Source organism: Eschrichtius robustus, chromosome 2 (genome assembly GCF_028021215.1).
Source record: "Eschrichtius robustus isolate mEscRob2 chromosome 2, mEscRob2.pri, whole genome shotgun sequence".
Classification (NCBI taxonomy): domain Eukaryota; kingdom Metazoa; phylum Chordata; class Mammalia; order Artiodactyla; family Eschrichtiidae; genus Eschrichtius; species Eschrichtius robustus.
In genome coordinates this window covers 58,514,723-58,536,259 of record NC_090825.1, presented here as the reverse complement: position 1 = coordinate 58,536,259, position 21,537 = coordinate 58,514,723, and the positions used below count along the sequence as shown (strand labels likewise).

At 36.2% G+C, this 21,537-nt stretch overlaps 1 protein-coding gene across 4 annotated transcripts in view; it reads left to right on the top strand.

Moving 5' to 3' along the window:
- FAM169A (family with sequence similarity 169 member A) overlaps window positions 1-21,537 on the top strand; it is a 63,776-nt gene that overhangs the window by 28,565 nt on the left and 13,674 nt on the right. For 3 of the 4 annotated variants that reach the window (XM_068535520.1, XM_068535519.1, XM_068535518.1), the window contains exons 6-10: window positions 11,934-12,113; window positions 16,983-17,111; window positions 17,626-17,738; window positions 20,335-20,374; window positions 20,894-21,044. In XM_068535520.1, the coding sequence (XP_068391621.1) occupies window positions 11,934-12,113; window positions 16,983-17,111; window positions 17,626-17,738; window positions 20,335-20,374; window positions 20,894-21,044 (613 nt within the window). The remainder of the gene's footprint in view (window positions 1-11,933; window positions 12,114-16,982; window positions 17,112-17,625; window positions 17,739-20,334; window positions 20,375-20,893; window positions 21,045-21,537) is intronic. The other variant, XM_068535521.1, reaches the window with a different exon arrangement.

Below are 21,537 nucleotides of genomic sequence, written 5' to 3'. Positions count from 1 at the left end.
TGATATACTACATGGCTCAGTTATCAAAAGTGTGTGTGTGTGTGTGTATAATGTAAATGCTGAAAATTGACCTAGCCAAAATTATAAATTACTGTATTGGGGTAATAGGGCAGGGCATGTATAGGAAGTATGGTGATGGTGTATTGGGAGTAGGGTATGTGCATATATATAAAAGCTGAATTCTCATCTTCCATACTGGGAAGCCAGTTGATTATGCCTAAAATGGAAAAAGCAAGAAGTAGTAAGTTACTTAGAGATATGGGGGTAAATACCGAGAAAGACCAAAGTGTGTGTTTCTGGGGGATGGAAGGTGTGTTTGTATGTGTGGATCAGGGAAGCAGTCACAGGACGGTTTTTTTCCCAACAAATCTTAGAGGACTGTTGTACGTTAACAATGTACATGTAAAACTTTGATTAAAAGTAAAAAGTGAACATGATCAGAGAAGGAACTATTCCCAGAGTCTAATCAGTGTCTACACAAAACTAGACGAAGTTTATAAATCCTCACAGGGCCTATGATGGTCAGGTCCCCCTGTTAAAAGGGCTGTGCTAACTAGAAAACTGCTAAGGAAAAAAATCTTGTACAGGTATGAAAAATAAGACAAAACCACTTGTTAATTCAGTGGAAGTTCTGTTAACTGTTTGTCCCATGTCAAGAAATACAAAAGATATAAATGTATATAAATCAGATATCACATTTTAGTGTAGACAAACTGAGAAAAAACAAAATGGAGGACACTATCATTAGGTGCTATTTTGGAAATATTGTTTGGCCTCAACTGTGAATCACCTTGATCCAGTTTGAAGACTCATGTTTTGGAAAAGTGCAAGAACCATATGGGAGAAGCAGAATCTAATCAACAACTACTTTAAAATCAGTTTGTTGACTCACTTCTAAAGGGAATTATGATCAATACCAAGAAACATAGTTTTGGTTTTTGTAATTTCCATTTGAAATAATTTATAGTAGATGCACTCTTTCCTCTCTTCATTTGCTAGTTAGCTTTCCTTATGACTTTCCAACTTTTTTACTGAGAGCTATAGCTATGATCTTACCTCCTCTTTTGGGCAGATCACTCACTTTCTGTTCACTGAAATTCATATATCTGGCCCTTCTGTTTTAAGATTATTTAAGGAATAACAAAACTGTGATATAAAATGATAAGTATTGATAATACATATAGCTAAAGGCAAAACATAGTGGAAGTTTGTGTTTAAGAAGGGTTGAGGTTATATTTTAGGGCCTTGAGACTGTCTAGGCTTAATCCTTTTCTTTTTAATTTTTTTAAAAAATTAATTAATTAATTAATTAATTTATGGCTGTGTTGGGTCCTCGTTTCTGTGTGCGGGCCCTCCCCAGTTGCGGCGAGCGGGGGCCACCCCTCATCGCGGTGCGCCGGCCCCTCACCGTCGCAGCCCCTCCCGTTGCGGAGCACAGGCTCCAGACGTGCAGGCTCAGTAGTTGTGCCTCACGGGCCCAGCCGCTCCGCGGCATGTGGGATCCTCCCAGACAAGGGCCCGAACCCGCGTCCCCCGCACTGGCAGGCAGATTCTCAACCACTGCGCCACCAGGGAAACCCAATCCTTTTCTTAAGGTGGTGAGCAAAGGCATGGGGGAGTCCCGCCGTACTCTGTGGCTGCCTGAAATGTATCATTGGGAAATGAGGTGGGTACTTTGTTTTCAGGTCAAGTTTTAGCCATCTTAAAAAGCATATACTTCCCAATAAGGTTTCTGTTTATTGGGGAGGTAGGGCTGATTCCATTCTCAGTAGAGACACAAAGATGACTGGTCATGGGGTCAGCCTTCAAAGCACCAAAAATCTAGTGGATGAGACAGAAAACTAGTTACCTAATCAAAATTCAGTTTGATAAATACTATATTTGAGGTATCAACAGTAGTAGTCATGGAAGAATGGAGCAGTTAATTTTGCCTGGAGGAAGGTGTCACTGAGAAAGAGATATTTAAAAGTGGCTTTGAAGGATAAGTAGGATGTCAGTAGGCAGAGAAGGGGAAAGAAAAGGAAAATTCTTAGTAAACAGATGAATGGAATATAAATGTGAAAGAAGGAACAGAATCGTGAAAGTTCAAAGTGTATTTATAACACCACCTTGAGCAAGCTGGTGGGACTAAAAGGATTGTAGGGTGGGAAGAGGTGAAGATGGAGGTCCCCTTGTGAAGGTTCTTAAATACCATACTAAACATTGGAACTTCGTCTTATTGGCACGAAGTGATCAAAGAATTTTATTTAGGGGCATCATGGTTAAATATTTTAGGGAGATAATTTTTGTAGCACTTGGTGATGGATAAAGAAATTGTGTTCTGAAATCAGGGACTTCGATTAAAAGAGCTATTTCAGTCATCCAGGTGAAGGAAGGACCAATGCTAGGAAAGAGGCAATAGGGATAAAGAAGGAGACAGATTTGAGGGAGATTTCTGGATGGACAGATTGAGGTGACTGCAGTGCGTGTGTGTGGGAAGGGGAGGGGAGGAACCAGTGATGAATCTTGAGGGTTTTGACTCGGGTGCCTAGGTGGGAAGCTGTTAACTAAAATTGGGAATATACAAGGAGTGGATTTGGTAATACTTGAGTTCAGTTTTGATATGTAAAGTTCAGTGTTCCTATGGGACATATAAGTAGAGATACATAGTTAGAAATGTAAGGTGGATCGCATGGGGGAGATGTGGATATTTGTGTGGGCCACAGAAGTTAGCGTAATCTTAAAATGTGAATGAGATCAGTCAAAACTCTTGTATAACATGAGTATGTGTATTTGTGAATATTGGTGTTAGGCTATAAGTTACTGAAAATAGCCTGAGATAAGCAAACATAACTGTGAAAGGAGTCTGCCAGGAAAAGGTACTATCTGCTGAGGTGCAAAGTGGATTTCCTGAAAGTTGAAAAGGAAATGTTAATCTACCGGGAGATAAGAGAAAGCAGAAAGTTAGCTGAGGCTGCTAGCTGTCTACCAAATATTTGTGCTTCCTCTTCTGTATTCTTGTCATTGGCCAGCAACTGTCCAGTCAGGGATTATGTTTTTCAGTTGCTTTCAGAAGTAGGTGGGGCTGTGTGACTAATTCTCCCCATGGTAATGAGAGAAATGATATGTATGACATCATAGCAGAGTGGTTAAGATGCATTCCTTTTCCTCATCTGTCTGCTAAATGCAAAAGATTCTGAAGAGCTAGGGGATGGAGAAGCACAAGATAGAAGGAACGTGAGTTCCTGTGTTACTGTGAGGGCCCCCAGTGAACCGTGCTTCCAGTATTTACGTCCTTGTGTAGCCTGCTTGAATCTATGTTGGCCCTGTGACTTGCTTTAACCAGTAGACTGCAGCACAAGTGACACTGTCCTAAACCTTAAGAAGCCTGGTAGTTTCCACTTTGGTACTCTTAGAGACTAGTCACCATGTAAGAAACGCACCTACCTCAAGACCGCCATGTGGTGAGGAAGCTCAAGCAACTACATTGAGGTGCCCAGCTGGCAAGGCCAGCTGCGATTCCAGTCAGCAGCCGGCTAGCTACTGCTGTGGGAGTGAAGCCATTTGGACCTTTAGCTGTTCCAGTGGCCCATCTGATACCATATGAGAGTTGTGATAAATAATGAAATAATAAATTTTGTTTTAAGCCAGTACATTTTGGGCTGGTTTGTTAGGTAACAATAGGTAACTGAAAAAGTTCTTGGATGATTGTGAGTCAGAAAGCCATCCACTACCCAGCAACAACTGGGACTGTTACTTAAACAAAAATGAAACTTTTTAATGTTAAGCTTTCCAGATTTGGTTTGTTATAACAGCTAACGTTACGTTAACCAATTTATAAATGATGAAGACTGTAATGAGAGTACTTGCCTAGTGGTATATAACAAGATCTCTCCTGTAAAGATAATCACATTATTTGTTTAGAATTCACTTTATGTTGTGTTCTGTGGAGACAGTCACACATTGATGGCTTTATGAAGGTTTTATGAAGGTCAGGAAAAGACACATTCCTGGTTGGACAAAGAAGAAATGGTGATTCCATGAAAAGAGAGAGTCATTCAGTTGCGGCAGAATAGCTGTTCTTGAATGTGATGCATAGATCCTGAATGGTACTGTCGAAATTTATTCATGTATTCAAAAGTTATTTTTTGTGCCATATTGATAGGGAAGGAGAGGGAAAGGGGAGGAGGGTGAATAGGAGAAAGAGCAAGAGGGAGAAATTGAGAGATAGTAATACAATTTTTGTAAATAAACTGTCATCACAGAACCTACATTTAAGAGGAGGAGATAGCAATGAATAGACAAATAGACGATATGCTCTCAGGTCTGTGAAGAAAAAGTAGATTAAAAGAATAGAGAGTGTGTGTTGGGGGGTGCTATCTTAAATAGAGCGGTCAGGGAAGCACCTCTGAAGGAAGTGAGGGAATGATGAAATATGTGAAGTTTCAGGAGAAGAGGTATTCAGGCAAAGAACTGAAAGGCAAAGGCCATGAGGCAGAAGAAAGTTCAGGATGTTTCAGAAAGAACAAGAAGGCCAGTGTGGCCAGAGTAGAGGGAGTGAGTGATACAGGGATGGAGAGAGACCGGCACATATCCTGACACGTCCAGTAGGCCAAGGAAAGAGTCTGAATTTCACTCTGTGGGTGATAGGAATCCGGTGGAGGATTTTAAGCACGGGCGTGACACAATCTGATTGGCCTTTTAAAAAAGGTAGCTCTGTTGTGTAGAAAACCAGAAAGAGAGGTGACAGGGTTAGGAGTTATGTTAGTTAAGAGGCTATTATTGCAGAAAACCCTGGTGAGAGGTGATGGTAGCTTGGGCAAGGAAGAAGGGGGTAGAAGTCATCATAATTGAGAAAAATTATGAAGTTATTGCTGCAGTGTTTCTGATGGATTGTACATGGCCTATGAAGGGAGAGTCAAGGATGAGATCTCCTGTTTTGCTCTGAGCCGCTGGTAGAATGGTGATGAGATTTACTGAAAAATTAGTAAACAGGAGGAGGAGGAGGTTTGGGGAGTATATGAAAAATCTGATTATAAATGGTTTATTGGAGTCACATGTATAAATTATATTGTTTAATTTACATTTTTACAGCTTTATTAAGGTTTATTTATATACCATACAATTCACACATGTAAAGTATACAATTCAATGTTTTTTAGTATATTCACAGAATTGTACGACTTTCACCATAACCAATTTTCGATCACTTTCGTCACCACAAAAAAACCCCTGCCCTGTACTCGTTAACAGTCACTCTCCATTCCCTCCCCGCCCTCAGTACCTGGCCCTAGGCAACCACTAATCTGCTTATAGATTTCTGTCCCTGTAGATTTGCCTATTCTGGACATTTCATGTAAATGAAATCATACCATCAGAATAGTTTTTTTGCATCTGACTTCTTTTGTTTAGCATACTGTTTTCAGGTTTCATCAATTCTTGAATCAGCACTTAATTCCTTTTTATGGCCAAATAATATTCCCTTGTATGGATATTCTAATATTGTCTTTTATCATTTGATGGACTTTTTTGAGTTGTTTTTATGATTTTGCCATTATGAATAATGCTGCTATGAAGATTTGTGTACAGGTTTTTATTTCTCGTGGTTATATACCTAAGAGTGGAATTCCAGGTTCATATGGTAACTCTAAATTTAGCCTTTTGAGGAACTGTCAGACTGTTTTCTAAAGCAACTGCACTGTTTTACATTCCCACCAGCAATGTACCAGGACTGCAGTTTCTCCACATCCTTGCCGATACTTTTTTAAATGTTTTCAGAGAATATTTAATGACATGGGAAAATAGACTATTTAAGAAAAAGTAAACATGATATAAAGCAATGATTCTTTTTGTTCAGCAAAAGTATATAGATGCACAGAAAATAGTGAAAAAATAAGCATTTCATTTAAGCGTTGCATTGTGAGCCAACACATATTTTTATCTATGTTTTTGACTATAGCCAACCTGGTAGGTGTGAAGTGGCATGACATTGTCATTTTGATTTGCATTTCCTAAATGGCTAAGGTTGAGCATCTTTTCATGTGTGTATTTGCTGTTTATATGTCTTCTTTGGGATGTCTATTCAAATCCTTTGCCCATTTTTAAATTGAGTTGGCCTTTTTTTAAAAAATCTTTACCCCCCCCCCCCCAGCTTTATTGTGGTATAAGTGACATACAAAAACTTGACCATATTTAAAGTTTACAATTTGTTGTATTTTTACTTATTTATACAGCTGTGATACTATCACCACAATCAAGATAATGAACGTATCTGTTATCCCCAAAAGTTTCTTTGTGCCTATTTGTAACCATCCTTCCTTCCCCCTATTTGACCCCAAGCGAACAGTTATCTGCGTCTATTATTATATATTAGCCTGCTTTTTCTGGAATTTTGTAAAATGGAATCATACAGTATATACATTTTTTTTTAGTCTGGGTTCTTTCAAAATAGTTATTTTGAGATCCATCCTACTATAATTCATATATCATCAAATTCACCCTGAAGTGATTCTTAGTATATTCACAGAGTTGTACAACCATCACTACTGTCTAATTTGAGAACATTTTCATCACCTCAAGAATTTCTGTACCCATTAGCTATCACTCCTCATTTCCTTTACCCTGAAATTCATGGAAACCACTAATCTCCTTTCTGTCTAGGTTATTTATCTTAAAAAATGTTTTATAATCTTTATTTTATTGTGGTAAGAACATTTAACATAAGATCTACTCTCAACATATGTTTAACTGTAGCTTACAACACTGCTGACTATAGGTGTAATGTTATACAGCAGGTCTCTAGAACTTGTATTACTGAAGCTTTAAACCCATTGATTAACAGCCCCCCAATTCCCCCTCACCCTGCCCTTGGCAACCGTTGTTCTGCTCTCTGCTTCTGTGAGTTTGACTATTTTAAACGCCTCATATAATTGGAATCATGCAGTATTTGTCCTGTGACTGGCTTATTTCACTTAGCATAATGTCCTCAAGGTTGATCCATGTTGTATATTGCAGGATTTACTTTTTTTTTTGAGGCTGAATATTATTCTGTTGTACATATATATATACCATATTTTTTTTATCCATCATCCATCAGCAGACATTTAGGTTGTTACCACATCTTGGCTATTGTGAATAGTGCTGCAATGAACACTGGATTGTTAATATCTCTTTGAGATCCTGATTTCAATTATTTTGGATATATACCCAGAAGTGGGATTGCTGGATCATGTGGTAGTTCTATTTTTAATATTTTGAGGACCCTCTTACTGTTTTTCATAGTGGCTGCAGCATTTTGCATTCCCATTAACAGTATACAAGGGTTCCAGTTTTCCATATCTTTGCCAGCATTTGTCTTTGTTGTTTTTGTTTTTTTGATAATAGCAATCCTGACACGTATGAGGTGATACCTCATTTGATTTGCCGTTTCCCTGATCATTAGTGACATTGAACATTTTTTATATACCTGTTGGCCATTTGTATGTCTTTGGAGAAATGTCTGTTAAATCCTTAACCCATTTTTAAATTGGGTTTTATTTGTGTTTTTATTATTGAGTTGTAAGCATTTTTCATACATTCTAGATACAAGTCCCTTATCAGATATATATTTTGAAAGTATTTTCTCTCGTTTTTTGGGTTGTCTTTTTACTTTCTTGATGGTATCCTTTAAAGCACTAGTTTTGATAAAATCCAATTATCTTCTTTTTATGTGTCACTTTTGCTTTTGGTGGTGTAGCGCTTTTGGTGTTGTAGCTAAGGAGGCTTTTCCTACCCCAAGGTGATGAAGATTAACTGCTATGTTTTCTTCTAAGATTTTATAGTTTTAGCACTTAAAGTTATGTTTATGATCCATTTGCGGTTAATTTTTGTATATGGTCTGAGGAAAGGGGGAGGGGTCCAACATCATTTTTTTGCATATAGGGATATCCAGTTGTCCCAGCACCATTCATGTAAAAAGACTATTCTGTTCCCGTAGAAATGCCTTGGGACTCCTGTTGAAAATAAGTTGACCATAAATAAGAGGTTTTGTTTCTGGAACCTCTATTCTGTTGGTCTCTGTTTATTCTTGTGCCAATATCACACTGGCTTGATTACTGTATGTAGCTTTGTAAGTTTTAAAATGGGACGTGTGAGTCTTCCAACTTTATTCTTCTTTGTTAAGATTGTTTTGGCTGTTTTTTTTTGCGTTTCCATGTGAGTTTTAGGATTACTTTGTCAATTTCCGCAAAAAATCCAGCTGGGATTTTGAACCTGTAGGTCTGTTTGGGGAGTATTGACATCTTAACAATGTTGTCTTCTGAACCATGAACATGGGATGTCTTTCCATTTATTTAAGTGTTCTTTTTTTTTTTTTTTTAATTTTATTTGTTTTTGGCTGCGTTGGCTCTTTGTTGCTGTGCTTGAGGTTTCTCTAGTTGCGGCGAGCAGGGGCTAGTCTTCATTGCAGTGCGCGGGCTTCTTGTGGTGGCTTCTCTTGTTGTCGGAGCACGGGCTCTAGGTGCATGGGCTTCAGTAGTTGTGGCGCACGGGTTCTAGAGCACAGGCTTCAGTAGTTGTGGCGCACGGGCTTAGTTGCTCTGCGGCATGTGGGATCTTCCCGGACCGGGGCTTGAACCCGTGTCCCTTGAATTGGCAGGTGGATTCTTAACCACTGAGCCACCAGGGAAGCCCTATTTAAGTGTTCTTTAATTTCTTTTAAATGTTTGTAGTTTTCAGTATACAAGTTTTGTACTTTTGTTAAATTTATTCCTAAGAATTGTATTATTTGTTGATGCTATTGTAAGTGGAATTGTTTTCTTAATTTCATTTTCAGATTGTTCATTGCTGGTGTATAGAAATACAATTGATTTCTCTTTTTTGGCTGTCCTGTGTGGCATGTGGGTTCCTAGTTCCCTGACCACGGATCAAACCTGTGCCCCCTGCAGTGGAAGCCTGGGGTCTTAACCACTGGACTGCCAGGGAGGTCCCCAATTGATTTTTGTATATTGATCTTATATCCTGTAACCTTGCCGAACTTTAAAAAAAATCAGTTTTGATAATTTTTTAGTGGATTTCTGGGACTTCGCTGGTGGTCCAGTGGTTAAGACTTCGTGCTCCCAGTGCAGGGGGCCCAGGTTTGATCCCTGGTCAGGGAACTAGATCCTGTATGCCTCAACTAAAAGATTGTGCACGTGGCAGCAAAGATCCCACGTGCCACAACTAAGACCTGGTGCAGCCAAATAAATAAATAAATATTTAAAAAATAATAATAATGTTTTAGTGGATTTCTTAAGATGAAAATCTTAAGGTCTATATACAAGATCATGTCATCTGTGAATGTGGTTTTACTTCTTTCTTTCCAATCTGGGTGCCTTTAATTTCCCTTTCTTGCCTAATTGCCCCGGCTAGAACCTCCTTACCATGTTGAGTAGAAGTGGCGAGGATAAACATTTTTATCTTATTCCTGATCTTAGGGAGAAACATCCAGTCTTTCACCATTAAGTGTAATGTTTGTTAGCTGTGGGTTTTTCATAGATCCCTTATCAGGTTGAGGATGTTGAGTATTTTTATCATGAATGTACTGAATTTTGCTTTTTCTTTGTCTTTGGAGATGATCATGTGTTTTTTGTTGTATTTACATTTATATGAGCTCTTCCATTCATCTTGTAGTAAGTCTCATGTATTACAGAAATAAAAGATTAGTGGTCATGAGCATTTGCATAAATGGTAGAAGGCTTTAGAGTAGGTGAGATTACCCAGAGGGAGCATGTAGAAAAAGAAGGTGGCCAAAGATGGTTCTCTGAGGAATATAAATATTCAAGCTGCCATGTGCAATGCTAAATTTAATTTTATTTCAATTAGTAGATTTATTTTAATGAAAACTTCATCTAAGTTAGGTTGTCGTTTTTACTTTACTAAGTAATTGTGCTATTATCTGCAGCTGTTAATGTGTCTGAAGAACCGCTGGTAACAGGGCAGAGGTTTTCTGCCCTTTATTTGATTGCTTTTGTATCAGGGTAGAACCTGATACAAATACAAAAATAAGTATTGAAGGTGTAGGCAAAAGAGAATTAGCATGATTTTTTGAAATGAATATGTACATGGTGAGTAAATGGTAGAACTTTAAACTTTGTGAACACTATTAGTTCCATAAGTTGACCATTTGAACACTATTAGATGCTGGACTTTACCTTTTCTCTACTTAAAGGAATGCTTGTGTGAAAACAGAAAAAAAAAGTTAATTTGTGGGAAATTCACTTCATATAGTTGGTATTCTGAGGCACGCACAATAGTAAATAGCAACAGATCCTCAGATGGTATTGAGAACTATAGGTAGTGCTTTCTCTTCTCATTTTTGCTTTGTCCTTTGAATTACTGCTACTTATAAAGTAATGTCTCCTTCGATTTCATTATCACTTCCAGCAGTTACTATGAGAAAACCCTGATTTTAAGGCATTAAAAACTAATAATGGTCACAGTAGCTTGTTGGTGAGACTACCTGTTAGATTCTTTAAAAATTTATTTATTTATTTTGGCTTTATTGAATGTAATTGATAATTTGTAGTTGTATACGTTTAATGTGTACAACTTGATGATCTGATGTACGTTGTGAAATATTCACCAAAATCAAGATAATTAATATATTTATTGCCTCATATGGTTACCATTTTCTTTCTTTTTTTTTTCTTGAGGTGCTAATGCTTAAGATCTACCTTTTTAGTAAATTTAAAGTATATAATAACAATATTGTTAACTAAATCACTATGTAAGACATTTTGACCCTTAGCAGTATGCGAACTGAATGTCAGCAGTTAAGATCTAAGTACGTAGCAATGTGCGTTAACTATTCTGAATTTAAATTAGTTGATAGTCTTAGAGTCTATTGCAAAAAGTTATTGAAGTTCTCCAATTTAATCATAAGTAATTCATTATTTGGTTGAACTAAAAAAAGCCTTGTTATATTGACCATCTCATCAAATGATATGATTGGTAAAAGTTAATTTGTGAGGTGTTTGTTACCTGAAATTTTGTTTCTTTCTTGAACTACGTTATTATAATTATCCAAAATCATGTGAATAATGTAACTGAGAATAATAGATTGTTTTACTTGAGGCACAAAAAACTAGAATGTTGACTGATAGCTAACTATGAATTAATACTAAAATTAATAGAAAGTGGGCCGCCCCACCATGATGCCCTCAACTTATAAACTATCTTAAGATACATTATAGGAGCTTACACATCTATTTGGAGGGTCAAAACCCAAATCAGGGTTCTTAAAAGACAAATCAGTATAGCTCTGTAATGTAACAAGGAGAGGCATATTTAATTACTACTACAAACATTTCTCCTGTTAAACCGTAAACGTACAAGATATTTTAAAATGTATATTCACAGCAGAAAGATTGCTGACTTAGCCATTTCTAAAACAGATGTTTCCATTTAGTCCTAATCCATAGTCCTTAAAAATTTGGAGAACTCATTCACTTCTTTGCCATCATTAAATAGATACAAATGAGACTAATCATTAGGCAAAAAGTAAAGGGAAAAGATGAATATTCACGTACTAAGGTTGGAATTAGATACTTCGTGTATTATAATATAAACTATATACAATCACCAAATACTCTTTAAATTTGAAAATTTAATAGTTGATGAGTTTTAAAGCTGTGCAAGTCTATGGACAGTGATATGTATTCTAGTATATAGTTCATCAAATGGTAATAGTTGTTTTTCTTGTATGAGATACTGTTGGCAAACGTAAAATAAATAGCTCTTCTCATCGTCTCGTATACATTATGATATGTAATAGCTGGAAAGCATTTTATATTATAAAACTTATGCGTGTCTTTAACATTCTTCTTGATGTAAGAAAAACTAACCAATTTTAGATTTAACTCATGTTCTCTAAATGTATATACATATGTGGCCTTTTAAATGTGAAAAATTGTTGGATTTCTGTTTTATGACTGCAGGAAGCATATGTGCCTCGTTTCTTACCCAAAGCTACCAACTGCCAGTTCTTGATACAATGTTCGTAAGAAAGAAATATAGAGGCAAAGACTTTGGGCTTCATATGCTGGAGGACTTTGTTGATTCCTTTACAGAAGATGCACTTGGCTTGCGGTATCCACTGACCTCTCTCATGTACATAGGTAATTGGATTAAGTTTTTAGAAAGTTAAACTTGTCTCAGTGTCACTTCCGACTTGTTTCTGTGGGATATTTTAAATGTGCATATATCAATATTAAGTAAATTATATTCCTTGGCTCTCTAGGGCTTAATTTTGCAAATGTGCCCTTACCTCCACATAAATGGCATTTTGGGGGTGTGGTAACTTTTTTAAAAAGTTGAAATATAATTCACATACCATAAAATTCACCCTCTTAAAGTGTACAATTCAGTGGTTTTTTATTATATTCACAGCTATGCAACCATAACCACTGTCTTAATTCCAGGACATTCTCATCATGCCAAAAAGAAAACCTGTACCAATTAGCAGTCACTCTTCTATTCCCCCATTCCTTTATCCTCTAACAATCAACCACTAATCTATTTTCTGTGTTTATGGATTTACCTGTTCTGGACATTTCATATGAATGGAATTGTATGATATAATTATATTGTAAGCCCTTTGTGTCTAGCTTCTTTCATTTTGCATAAATGTTTTCAAGGTTCATCCATGTTGTAGCATGAATCAGTGCTTCATTTTTTTTTTTTTTTTTTAATTTATTTATTTATTTGTGGCTGTGTTGGGTCTTCGTTTCTGTGCGAGGGCTTTCTCTATTTGCGGCAAGTGGGGGCCACTCTTCATCGCGGTGCGCGGGCCTCTCACCATCGCGGCCTCTCTTGTTGCGGAGCACAGGCTCCAGACGCACAGGCTCAGTAATTGTGGCTCACGGGCCCAGCTGCTCTGCGGCATGTGGGATCTTCCCAGACCAGGGCTCGAACCCGTGTGCCCTGCATTAGCAGGCAGATTCTCAACCACTGCGCCACCAGGGAAGCCCCATTTTTTTTTTTAATGGCTGAAGAATATTCCCTTGTGTGGATATGCCACATTTTGTTTATCCATCATCAGTTGATGGACTTTAGGATTGTTTCCACTTTTTAGATATTAAGAATAGTGCTACTTTGAACATTTGTGTAGTTTTTGTGTGAACATTACTCTGGTGTATATACCTAGGCATGGATGAAGTTGCTTGGTCATAACCTTTTGAGGAACTGCCAAACTGTTTCCCAAAGCAACCGCACCATTTTACGTTCTCATAAACATTGTGTGAGAGTTGCAATTTCTCCATATCCTCGCCAACACTCATTATTATTTGTCTTTTTTATTAGAGCCATCTCAGTGGATGTGGAGTGGCATCTCATTGTAGTTTTGATTTGCATTTGATGTTGAGCATCTTTTCATGTGCTTATTGGTCATTTATGTATCTCCTTTGGAAGAATGTCTATTTAGATCCTTTAACCATTCTTTCTTTGGGTTATTTGTCTGTGGTAGCTTTTTAATTAAAAAAAAAAAAGAAATTTCAGATACACAAAAAAATATAAAGAATAAGGTAACAAATACTCATGTATCATCCAGCATGTACCATCCACGAGAAGTGGATCATTGCCAATATAAGTTGAACTTCTGTCCTATCCAGTTAGCTTACCCGCTTCCCTGAAATAAGCACTATCCTCAATTTGGCATTTATTTTCCCCATGCATTTCTTAGACTTTTAATATATATGTATACATCTTCCAACAATGTCATATTGTTTTACGTATTTAAAAAGTTTAGGGGATTCCCTGGCAGTCCAGTAGTTAGGACTTTGTGCTTTCACTGCCGAGGGCCCGGGGTTCAGTCCCTGGTTGGGGAACTGAGATCACACAAGCTGTGCAGTGCAGCAAAAAAATAAAAAATAAAAATAAAAAACTTTATATAAATAATATGTACTGTATGAATTCTTCTGTAGTTTGCTTTTTCTATTCATCTTTATGATTATGAGATTCATTCCTGTGGATTCATGTAGCTCTATTTATTCTTTTTTAATGCTGTTTAGTATTTCATTGTGTAGATATATTGTGTTGTGGTGTTTTAAAAGCAGTTAGTGGATTTATATTTGCATTTGTGTAAAGTCCATAGCACTACTCTTTTCTTAATGAAGTAATATTTAACCTGGAAAGTAATTTATTAGAAAACTTTCATAAAATATAATTTACCATTGATTTTAACCTAACGTCAGATATTTATTTCCACTGAAAAAATATTTTTGTTCTAAGTTTCTTTCCCCCCTTTTAATACCAAAAATCCATAAAACAAGAGCCACGTGTTGCATGTCCATCTTGAATCACAGCTTCTCTCTAGACCCATACATGAGAATGGAATGAACCCTGTATACCCTTGGATAATGTGAAAATGGATTTTCCTCTCAAAGTCTAATTATTGCTTTACTAAATTTGGGGAGGAATGCAAGCACATCTACTGCAGGCAGACTCTCTTATTACCCTTTTTTAGGATTCTCATGTTAAATAAATTGAATACCAAATGAATTATAGGTGCTTATGTATTATGTAAGGTATCCTCTGCTATTTTAGTTATTTTAATTCAGGCAAAGGACTCAGTGTGGCCTGTTGGTTTTCTCCAGCTTTTCCCTTCCTAGTAGGTATAGGAACTACAACCAGAAAACATGAGAAATATTGTCAAATATGTGGGGAAAAAGTGAGCAAATGGTATCCTTGTGTCCACATATCCAGCGTCCAGATTAACAAATGTTAAGATTTTGCCATATTTGTTTTCATTTATTTTTTGGGAGACCTAAACAAAACGTAGATACAGTTGATGTTTTCTTTGGACCCCTCCCTAATCCCATTCCCCTTTCTTCTTTCCTCCCCAGAGATAATTGTGTTCCTCAAGTTGGTGTATATCCTTCCTGCCCATGTTTTCACACATAAGTCTATGTCTATAAACACTATAAAGCATTATTTCATGTGCTTTTTTATTTAAAAAAATTTAAACAGTTTTTAAAAATAATAATTTTAGATTTATTTTGTATATATTCATATTTAAACAGTTACTTTAGATTTTCACACTTCCCAAAATATAATTTAAATAGCACTGAAGTTCCCCTCATTTGCCCTATTAGAGGTGTTGCCCGGAAACTGGGTTCGCCTCTTGGTGGTTGTTGAGCCAGAAGACACACCAAGCCAAAGAGTGGGAGAACTTACCACTTGCAGTAAGTAAGGAGAACATCGGGGGTCTTTCCCAGAGCAGTGTCTCCTCAACAGTTTTTGGTCATAAAATATACATAATATTTATCATTTTAACCATTTGTAGGGGTACAATTCAGTGGCATTAACCACATTCCCAATACTATGTCCCCATCATCACTGTCTATACCCAAAACTTTTTCATCGTCCCCAATCTAAACTCCATACCCTTCAAACAATAATCCCCCTTCTCCTCTCCCCTCATTCTCTAACTTCTTTTCTGCTGTCTGTCATGAATTTGCATATTCTGGGTACCTCACATAAGTGGATTCATACAATATTTGCCCTTTTTTGCCTTATTTCACATAGCATAATGTTTAAGTTCCATCCTTTTTGTAGCATATATCAAAATTTCATTCCTTCTTATGGGTGAGTAGATTTTTATTGTGTGAATATGACATTTTGTTTATCCATTTATCTATTGATGGATGCTTGGGTTGTTTCTACCTTTCTGTGTTTCTATGAATAATGGTGCTGTGGACATGGGTGTGCAGATATCTGAGTCCCTGCTTCCAGTTCTTTTGGATATAAACCTAAGAGTGGAATTGCTGGGTTATAATTCTATGTTTAACTTTTTGAAGAATTGTCAAACTATTTTCCACAGAGGCTGCATCATTTTTAAAATTATTTTAAAATTATTATTTTTTATTTTTTTAATTAATTTTTATTGGAGTATAGTTGATTTACAATGTTGTGTTCATTTCTGCTGTACAGCAAAGTGAGTCAGTTACACATATACCCACTCTTTTTTAGATTGTTTTCCCCATTTAGGTCATTACAGAGTACTGAGTAGAGTTCCCTGTGCTATACATTATGTTCTTATTATCTATTTTATATATAGTAGTGTACACTACTACACTACTGGTAGTGTACACTACCCAGTCTCCCAGTTTATCCGTCCCCCCACCCCTTTCCCCCTTGGTAGCCATAAGTTTGTTATCTACATCTGTGACTTTATTTCTGTTCTGTAAATAAGTTCATTTGTACCTTTTTTTTAGACTCCACATATAAGCAGTATCATATGATGTCTTTCTCTGTCTTATTTCACTCAGTATAACAATCTCTAGGTCCATCCATGTCACTGCAAATGGCATTATTTTGTTTTTTCTAGATGCTGCATCATTTTGTTTAACGTGTTTTTAAACTTATAAAATGACATCCTTTTGTAGGTAATATTGACTTGTTTTTTCACTGACTTTTTTTTTAGATTTATCAACGTTGATTATATGTAGCTGTAGTTTATTAGTTGTAGTTGCTGTATAGTATTTTATTGTATACACAGTATAATTTATTCATATATCCTCTAATGATGGGCACCAAAGTTGTACCCCCTAAAACAGTCCTGTAATCATCATTATAGATGCCTTCTTCCGCATATGTATAAGTCATTACAGTATATACCTAGAAGTAGAATTGGATCATAAAATATTTTTCTTCAACTTGCTTAAGCACTTTAAAATTGTTCTCACACCAGCAGTGTGGGAGTTTCCGTTTCCCTTATTTTTCTGATGCTTGTTATTATCTGATGGGTGTGAAAATGGAATCTTGCTGTTTCATCTTATATTTCCTTGGCAACTAGTGAGGTTTATCATCTTTATCCTTGTTTATTCATAAATGAGACTGCTATATAATTTTCTTGAGTTTCCTTGCTGTTTTTGGTATCAAAGTTACGCTAGCCCCATTAAGTGACTTGGGCAGCTTACTTTCCATCTTCTGTTTGCCCAAACATTTGATTTTGGGGATTTCTAGAAAACTTTCAATGTGTTTTTCAGCTTGCAACCAGTACTTTGAAAAATATCCAGGAGACCATGAACTGCTTTGGGAAGTTGAAGGTGTTGGACACTGGTACCAGAGAATACCAATCACCAGAGCATTACAAAGAGAAACATTTAAAATTACGGGTAAGAATGTTTTCAATTTGAACACAAGTCCAGCTTAAAAAAGCAGTGCCTGATGATGGTTGTGTCTTATAGTCCAGAGTAGTGGTGTATTGTAATGTGATCTCTCTAGTAACAGACCTCCTTTTCTAAACTTGAATTTTTGTTATATGTAAACATTTGAGTCGCTAATAGTCAGAGGACCTGGAGTAGTCCAGGAGAATGTAGCCCAGTAGTCCAGTAGGAATTGGTGGATAAGAAATAAACACAGTTTACTCAAACAGCATAGAATAGGCATCAGTGGATCAAAGGTAGTACGCAGTTTCATGCGTCTCCCCTTGAAGTCACTCAATACAGATAACTGTTTAAGACTCTTTACAATTGCAAGGCTTCATTATAAGATATTGGTGAAGGGGATATCCCACACTTGGATTTTCAACACCCTTCTTTAGGGCTTTGTAAAAATGAGTACAAAGAGTGTTACAATTAAAAGCAGATACTAACTGGTTTACAATTTTAAAAATTCTTTTACACACAGCAGTTTCTCAAAATGAAGCTAAAAGACCTGTGTCTGGAGAATATGGTCTTGCATCTGTTCCAGACTATGAAGCAGGAGCTGAAGACAGTCTGTCTAGTGAGATGCAGCTAACTGTAGGTACACTGTTGTTTACTGTAGGAAATAATAATTTTGCTGTTTTTAAAAAAGAGGTTCAGCTAATATTTAACTTTTTTAATGTTATTGTTCATTCAACAGACTTACGTAACTTCTGTTGTGTTAGTTACTTGGCATTTTCTGTTAGTTGGTTTCTAAGATTTAATTTTCTTTGAAAAATAATTTGGAATACACAAAATAATATAGAAGAAAATAAAAAGCTATAATTCCATTACCTTAGATGTAGCAACTAACATTTTGTATATGTACTTAATATATATTACGAAACATGTATCTGCATATGTTTCATTTTTGTTTTTATTCTTTTATGCTGCTTCTAACTGCTTTTCTCCATTAACATAATATTGTAAGCATTTTCTATGTCATTACTGTTTTAAATCATTGTTAAATAGTACACTATTCTATTATATATAAATATCAGCATTTGTTTCCTTAACATTTATACTTGTTTTTTATATTTATAAGTGACCCAGCCATGAATGCATTTATACATGAATCTTTGTGCAAATGTAATTATTTCCTTGCACAGATAAATTTGTGGAAGTGGAATTAGTAGTAGGTCAAAGGTTATGAAGTTATTTTGGGAAGTCTGAGGCTATATATGTTAGGTCTTTGTAGAATGTAATATACTTTGCAAATACTAGGTAACCTGAAAGTAGAAGGGCAGGTCCCATTACTGAATTCCAGAGGACTTACCAGGTACTTTTCTAGAAACTACTTGATATTACTTAAAATGCAGGTTCATTGATGGGATCCTAGAGGTCTATTTTTATGCAGTGTTTTGTTGTGGTGGCTTTTAATACAGTCATATTTGTTTTGTACACGGGTATCTGAATATATTTTTAGTGAGTGTTGAATATGTCTATGTAAATGCATGTACATTTCAGAGACACAAGTGCTTTGGGGAATTATTTGTGCCTCTTTTCTCCTGTCTTAGCATGAACGTTGACTATTTGAGTAAAAGTTTTTTAAAACATTTTTAAGGATAATATAAATAATATTGATACAGTAACTATATATAAGGAGTTCAGTTTTTTTGTGTTTTATTTCTACCTTTGGAATTTCAGACTTCAGAATAAGCCCCAGTTCTGTTATACTGCATTCCAAATTCCTCAGCTATATTCAGATTCATTTTAGTCCTGGTCAGATATCATAAAACCAGGGAAAGTAGAAAAATCTACTCTTCTCATACATGTGAGAGCAATGATCTACTTTTATATTAAGCCATATAATTTAAAATGTGTCATTTTAATGAGAACATATTAAAATTTCACCATATTATAAGGTTGGCAATATAAATTAGACTTTTTTTATTTTAGAAATTCATATTCCTTATATTACTTTAATATTTTAATTAATTCAAGGAAAATATTTCTCATAGTAAACTATTTTATTTTATTTTTTTTATCAGTAACCATATGGGGAAGTGGTTTTGTTTATTTTAACTACATAATTTTTTTAGCTTTATTAAGGTATAATTGACAAAAATTGTACATATATAAGGTGTACACCTTCATGATAAAGATGATAAATGCTTGAATTAAAGCATTGGTAGTACAAAAGAGGGGGCAGTTTTGAGAGATTCCTCAGAGTCAAAATTGACAGGCTTTGTGATTGATTGAATGAGGGACAAGAGGAAGGCATTACTGCCTCACAGGATTTTGGTTGGAATGGCATACTGAATTGTTATTGCCATTAATCAAGATAGAGGATAATATTGGGGAAATTTAAGATTTCAGTTTGGGACAGTTTGGATGTGAAATTGGTGGAGTATCCGCTGGAGAGATTTCACTGGAAATAGAGCTTTGAAAATCGGGAAAAATGTTGGGGAGATTAAATTGTATATTTGGATTCATCATTTGGAAATCAGGAAAAAAGTTGGGGAGATTAAATTGTATATTTGGATTCATCAGCAAATAGCTGTTGAAGTAAAGGTGGTAGATACAGTTACATAGAAGGAGGAAGTGGACTGAGAAGAGAAGGGAGCCAAGAACAGAACATTCAGAAAGCCCGTGTATATCACTGTAGCATATTAGATGGCTTCATAAGTTCTTTTTTTTTTTTTTTAAAGAAATTCACGTTCTTTTATTTATTTATTTATTTATGACTGTGTTGAGTCTTTGCTTCTGTGCGAGGGCTTTCTCTAGTTGCGGCAAGTGGGGACCACTCTTCATCGCGGTGCGCGGGCCTCTCACCATCGCGGCCTCTCTTGTTGCGGAGCACAGGCTCCAGACGCGCAGGCTCAGTAATTGTGTGGCTCACGGGCCCAGTTGCTCCGTGGCATGTGGGATCTTCCCAGACCAGGGCTCGAACCCATGTCCCCTGCATTGGCAGGCAGATTCTCAACCACTGCGCCACCAGGGAAGCCCCATAAGTTCTTAAGCTCATAATAAACTGAGGCTATAATACAGCCTTTTTACTTTCTAAGTGAGTTTCTTAGTTGATGAATAGTGAGTACAAAAGGTGCTATTTGAAAAACTTTTAAAAAGATTTTCTTTGTAACTGTATGAAGTAGATCCATAGGGAGAAGAAAGGATCTAAAACTTGTGGTTTTAATCTGTATCTCTGTTTTAGATTGATTCTCTAAAAGATGCCTTTGCAAGTACTTCTGAAGGTAAGAAATTCAGCTTGTCTATTAGTAAGTGTTTGAGACAGTTAGAATTAAGTGTCTGTGTCTGTGTCTGTGTCTGTGTGTGTGTCCCTTAGAGTAAAGTGAAGACTTCTCCAGCCCTAAAATCTAGATCTGGGTTCTTTTACCACTGATTTTGCTGTGTGAACAGTTAGGTAAGCTATTTTGCCTCTCTTGTTTTCATTTCCTTACCTGTAAAATAGGGACAATAATGTCTACCTTGTTTATTTCCCAAGATTATTGGAAGAGGGTCTAAGTGAAAATGCAGAAACACTTTGCAAAAAGCTCAAGGTAATAGAAATTTGAGGGATGAATACTGACAAGGTTATTTCATAATTTAGAAAAAGACACTGACATGGTTTCTTAACCTGAAGTGACAGAGAGGAAGTGTGTAATGTTGGGGATTTAGGTAAACTAGCGTAGTTCTTGCATTTCTGTGTATTTTAATAGGTAATCCTTTGAATACATAATCAATCAATTATAGTTTTGCCGTTTTTTTCTCAGGTCACGATAAAACATCTGTTTCCACTCGTACTCGAAGTAGTCATTTAAAGCGGCCAAAGATTGGAAAACGGTTTCAGGATTCTGAATTTAGTAGTTCTCAAGGGGAAGATGAAAAGACTCCCCAGACTTCACCTACAGCTTCAGTGAACAAGTGAAGTATTGTTTATTTTACTCTCGTTATTTTGTTTATTCTTATTTTCATATTATTAGTATTTAGTTTTTAAGGTGAAGTTTATTATATTGTTTGTGTAATAAATGACCTTGGTGTAGAACTTTGTGTTTGAGTTCTTCCACAAGATTATTGATTACACTTGGTAAGTGTCACTTTGACAGTGGTATAGGGAGAAATTGCTAGTAAGAGAGTGGAATAAACTCATGATTTAGTCTCTTGTGTGAAAATCCAGGAGAATATTCTAGTGATTATATTATCCCAAATGAGTCATTATTGTCAACTTTGAATTTGACAGTAGCTATGGTTTTTAGCAATGCTGAGGTTTAGTCAATTTAAAAAACCCTCATGAAAGGTATGAGCCCTAGACGGACCTGCACAGCACCCCCGGGACAGGGCTGGGACCAGTCCTGTCTCCAGGTGGGAGAGCCCCTCCCGCTCCTCCAGCCTACTTTATTTGGAAATATTGAGCTAT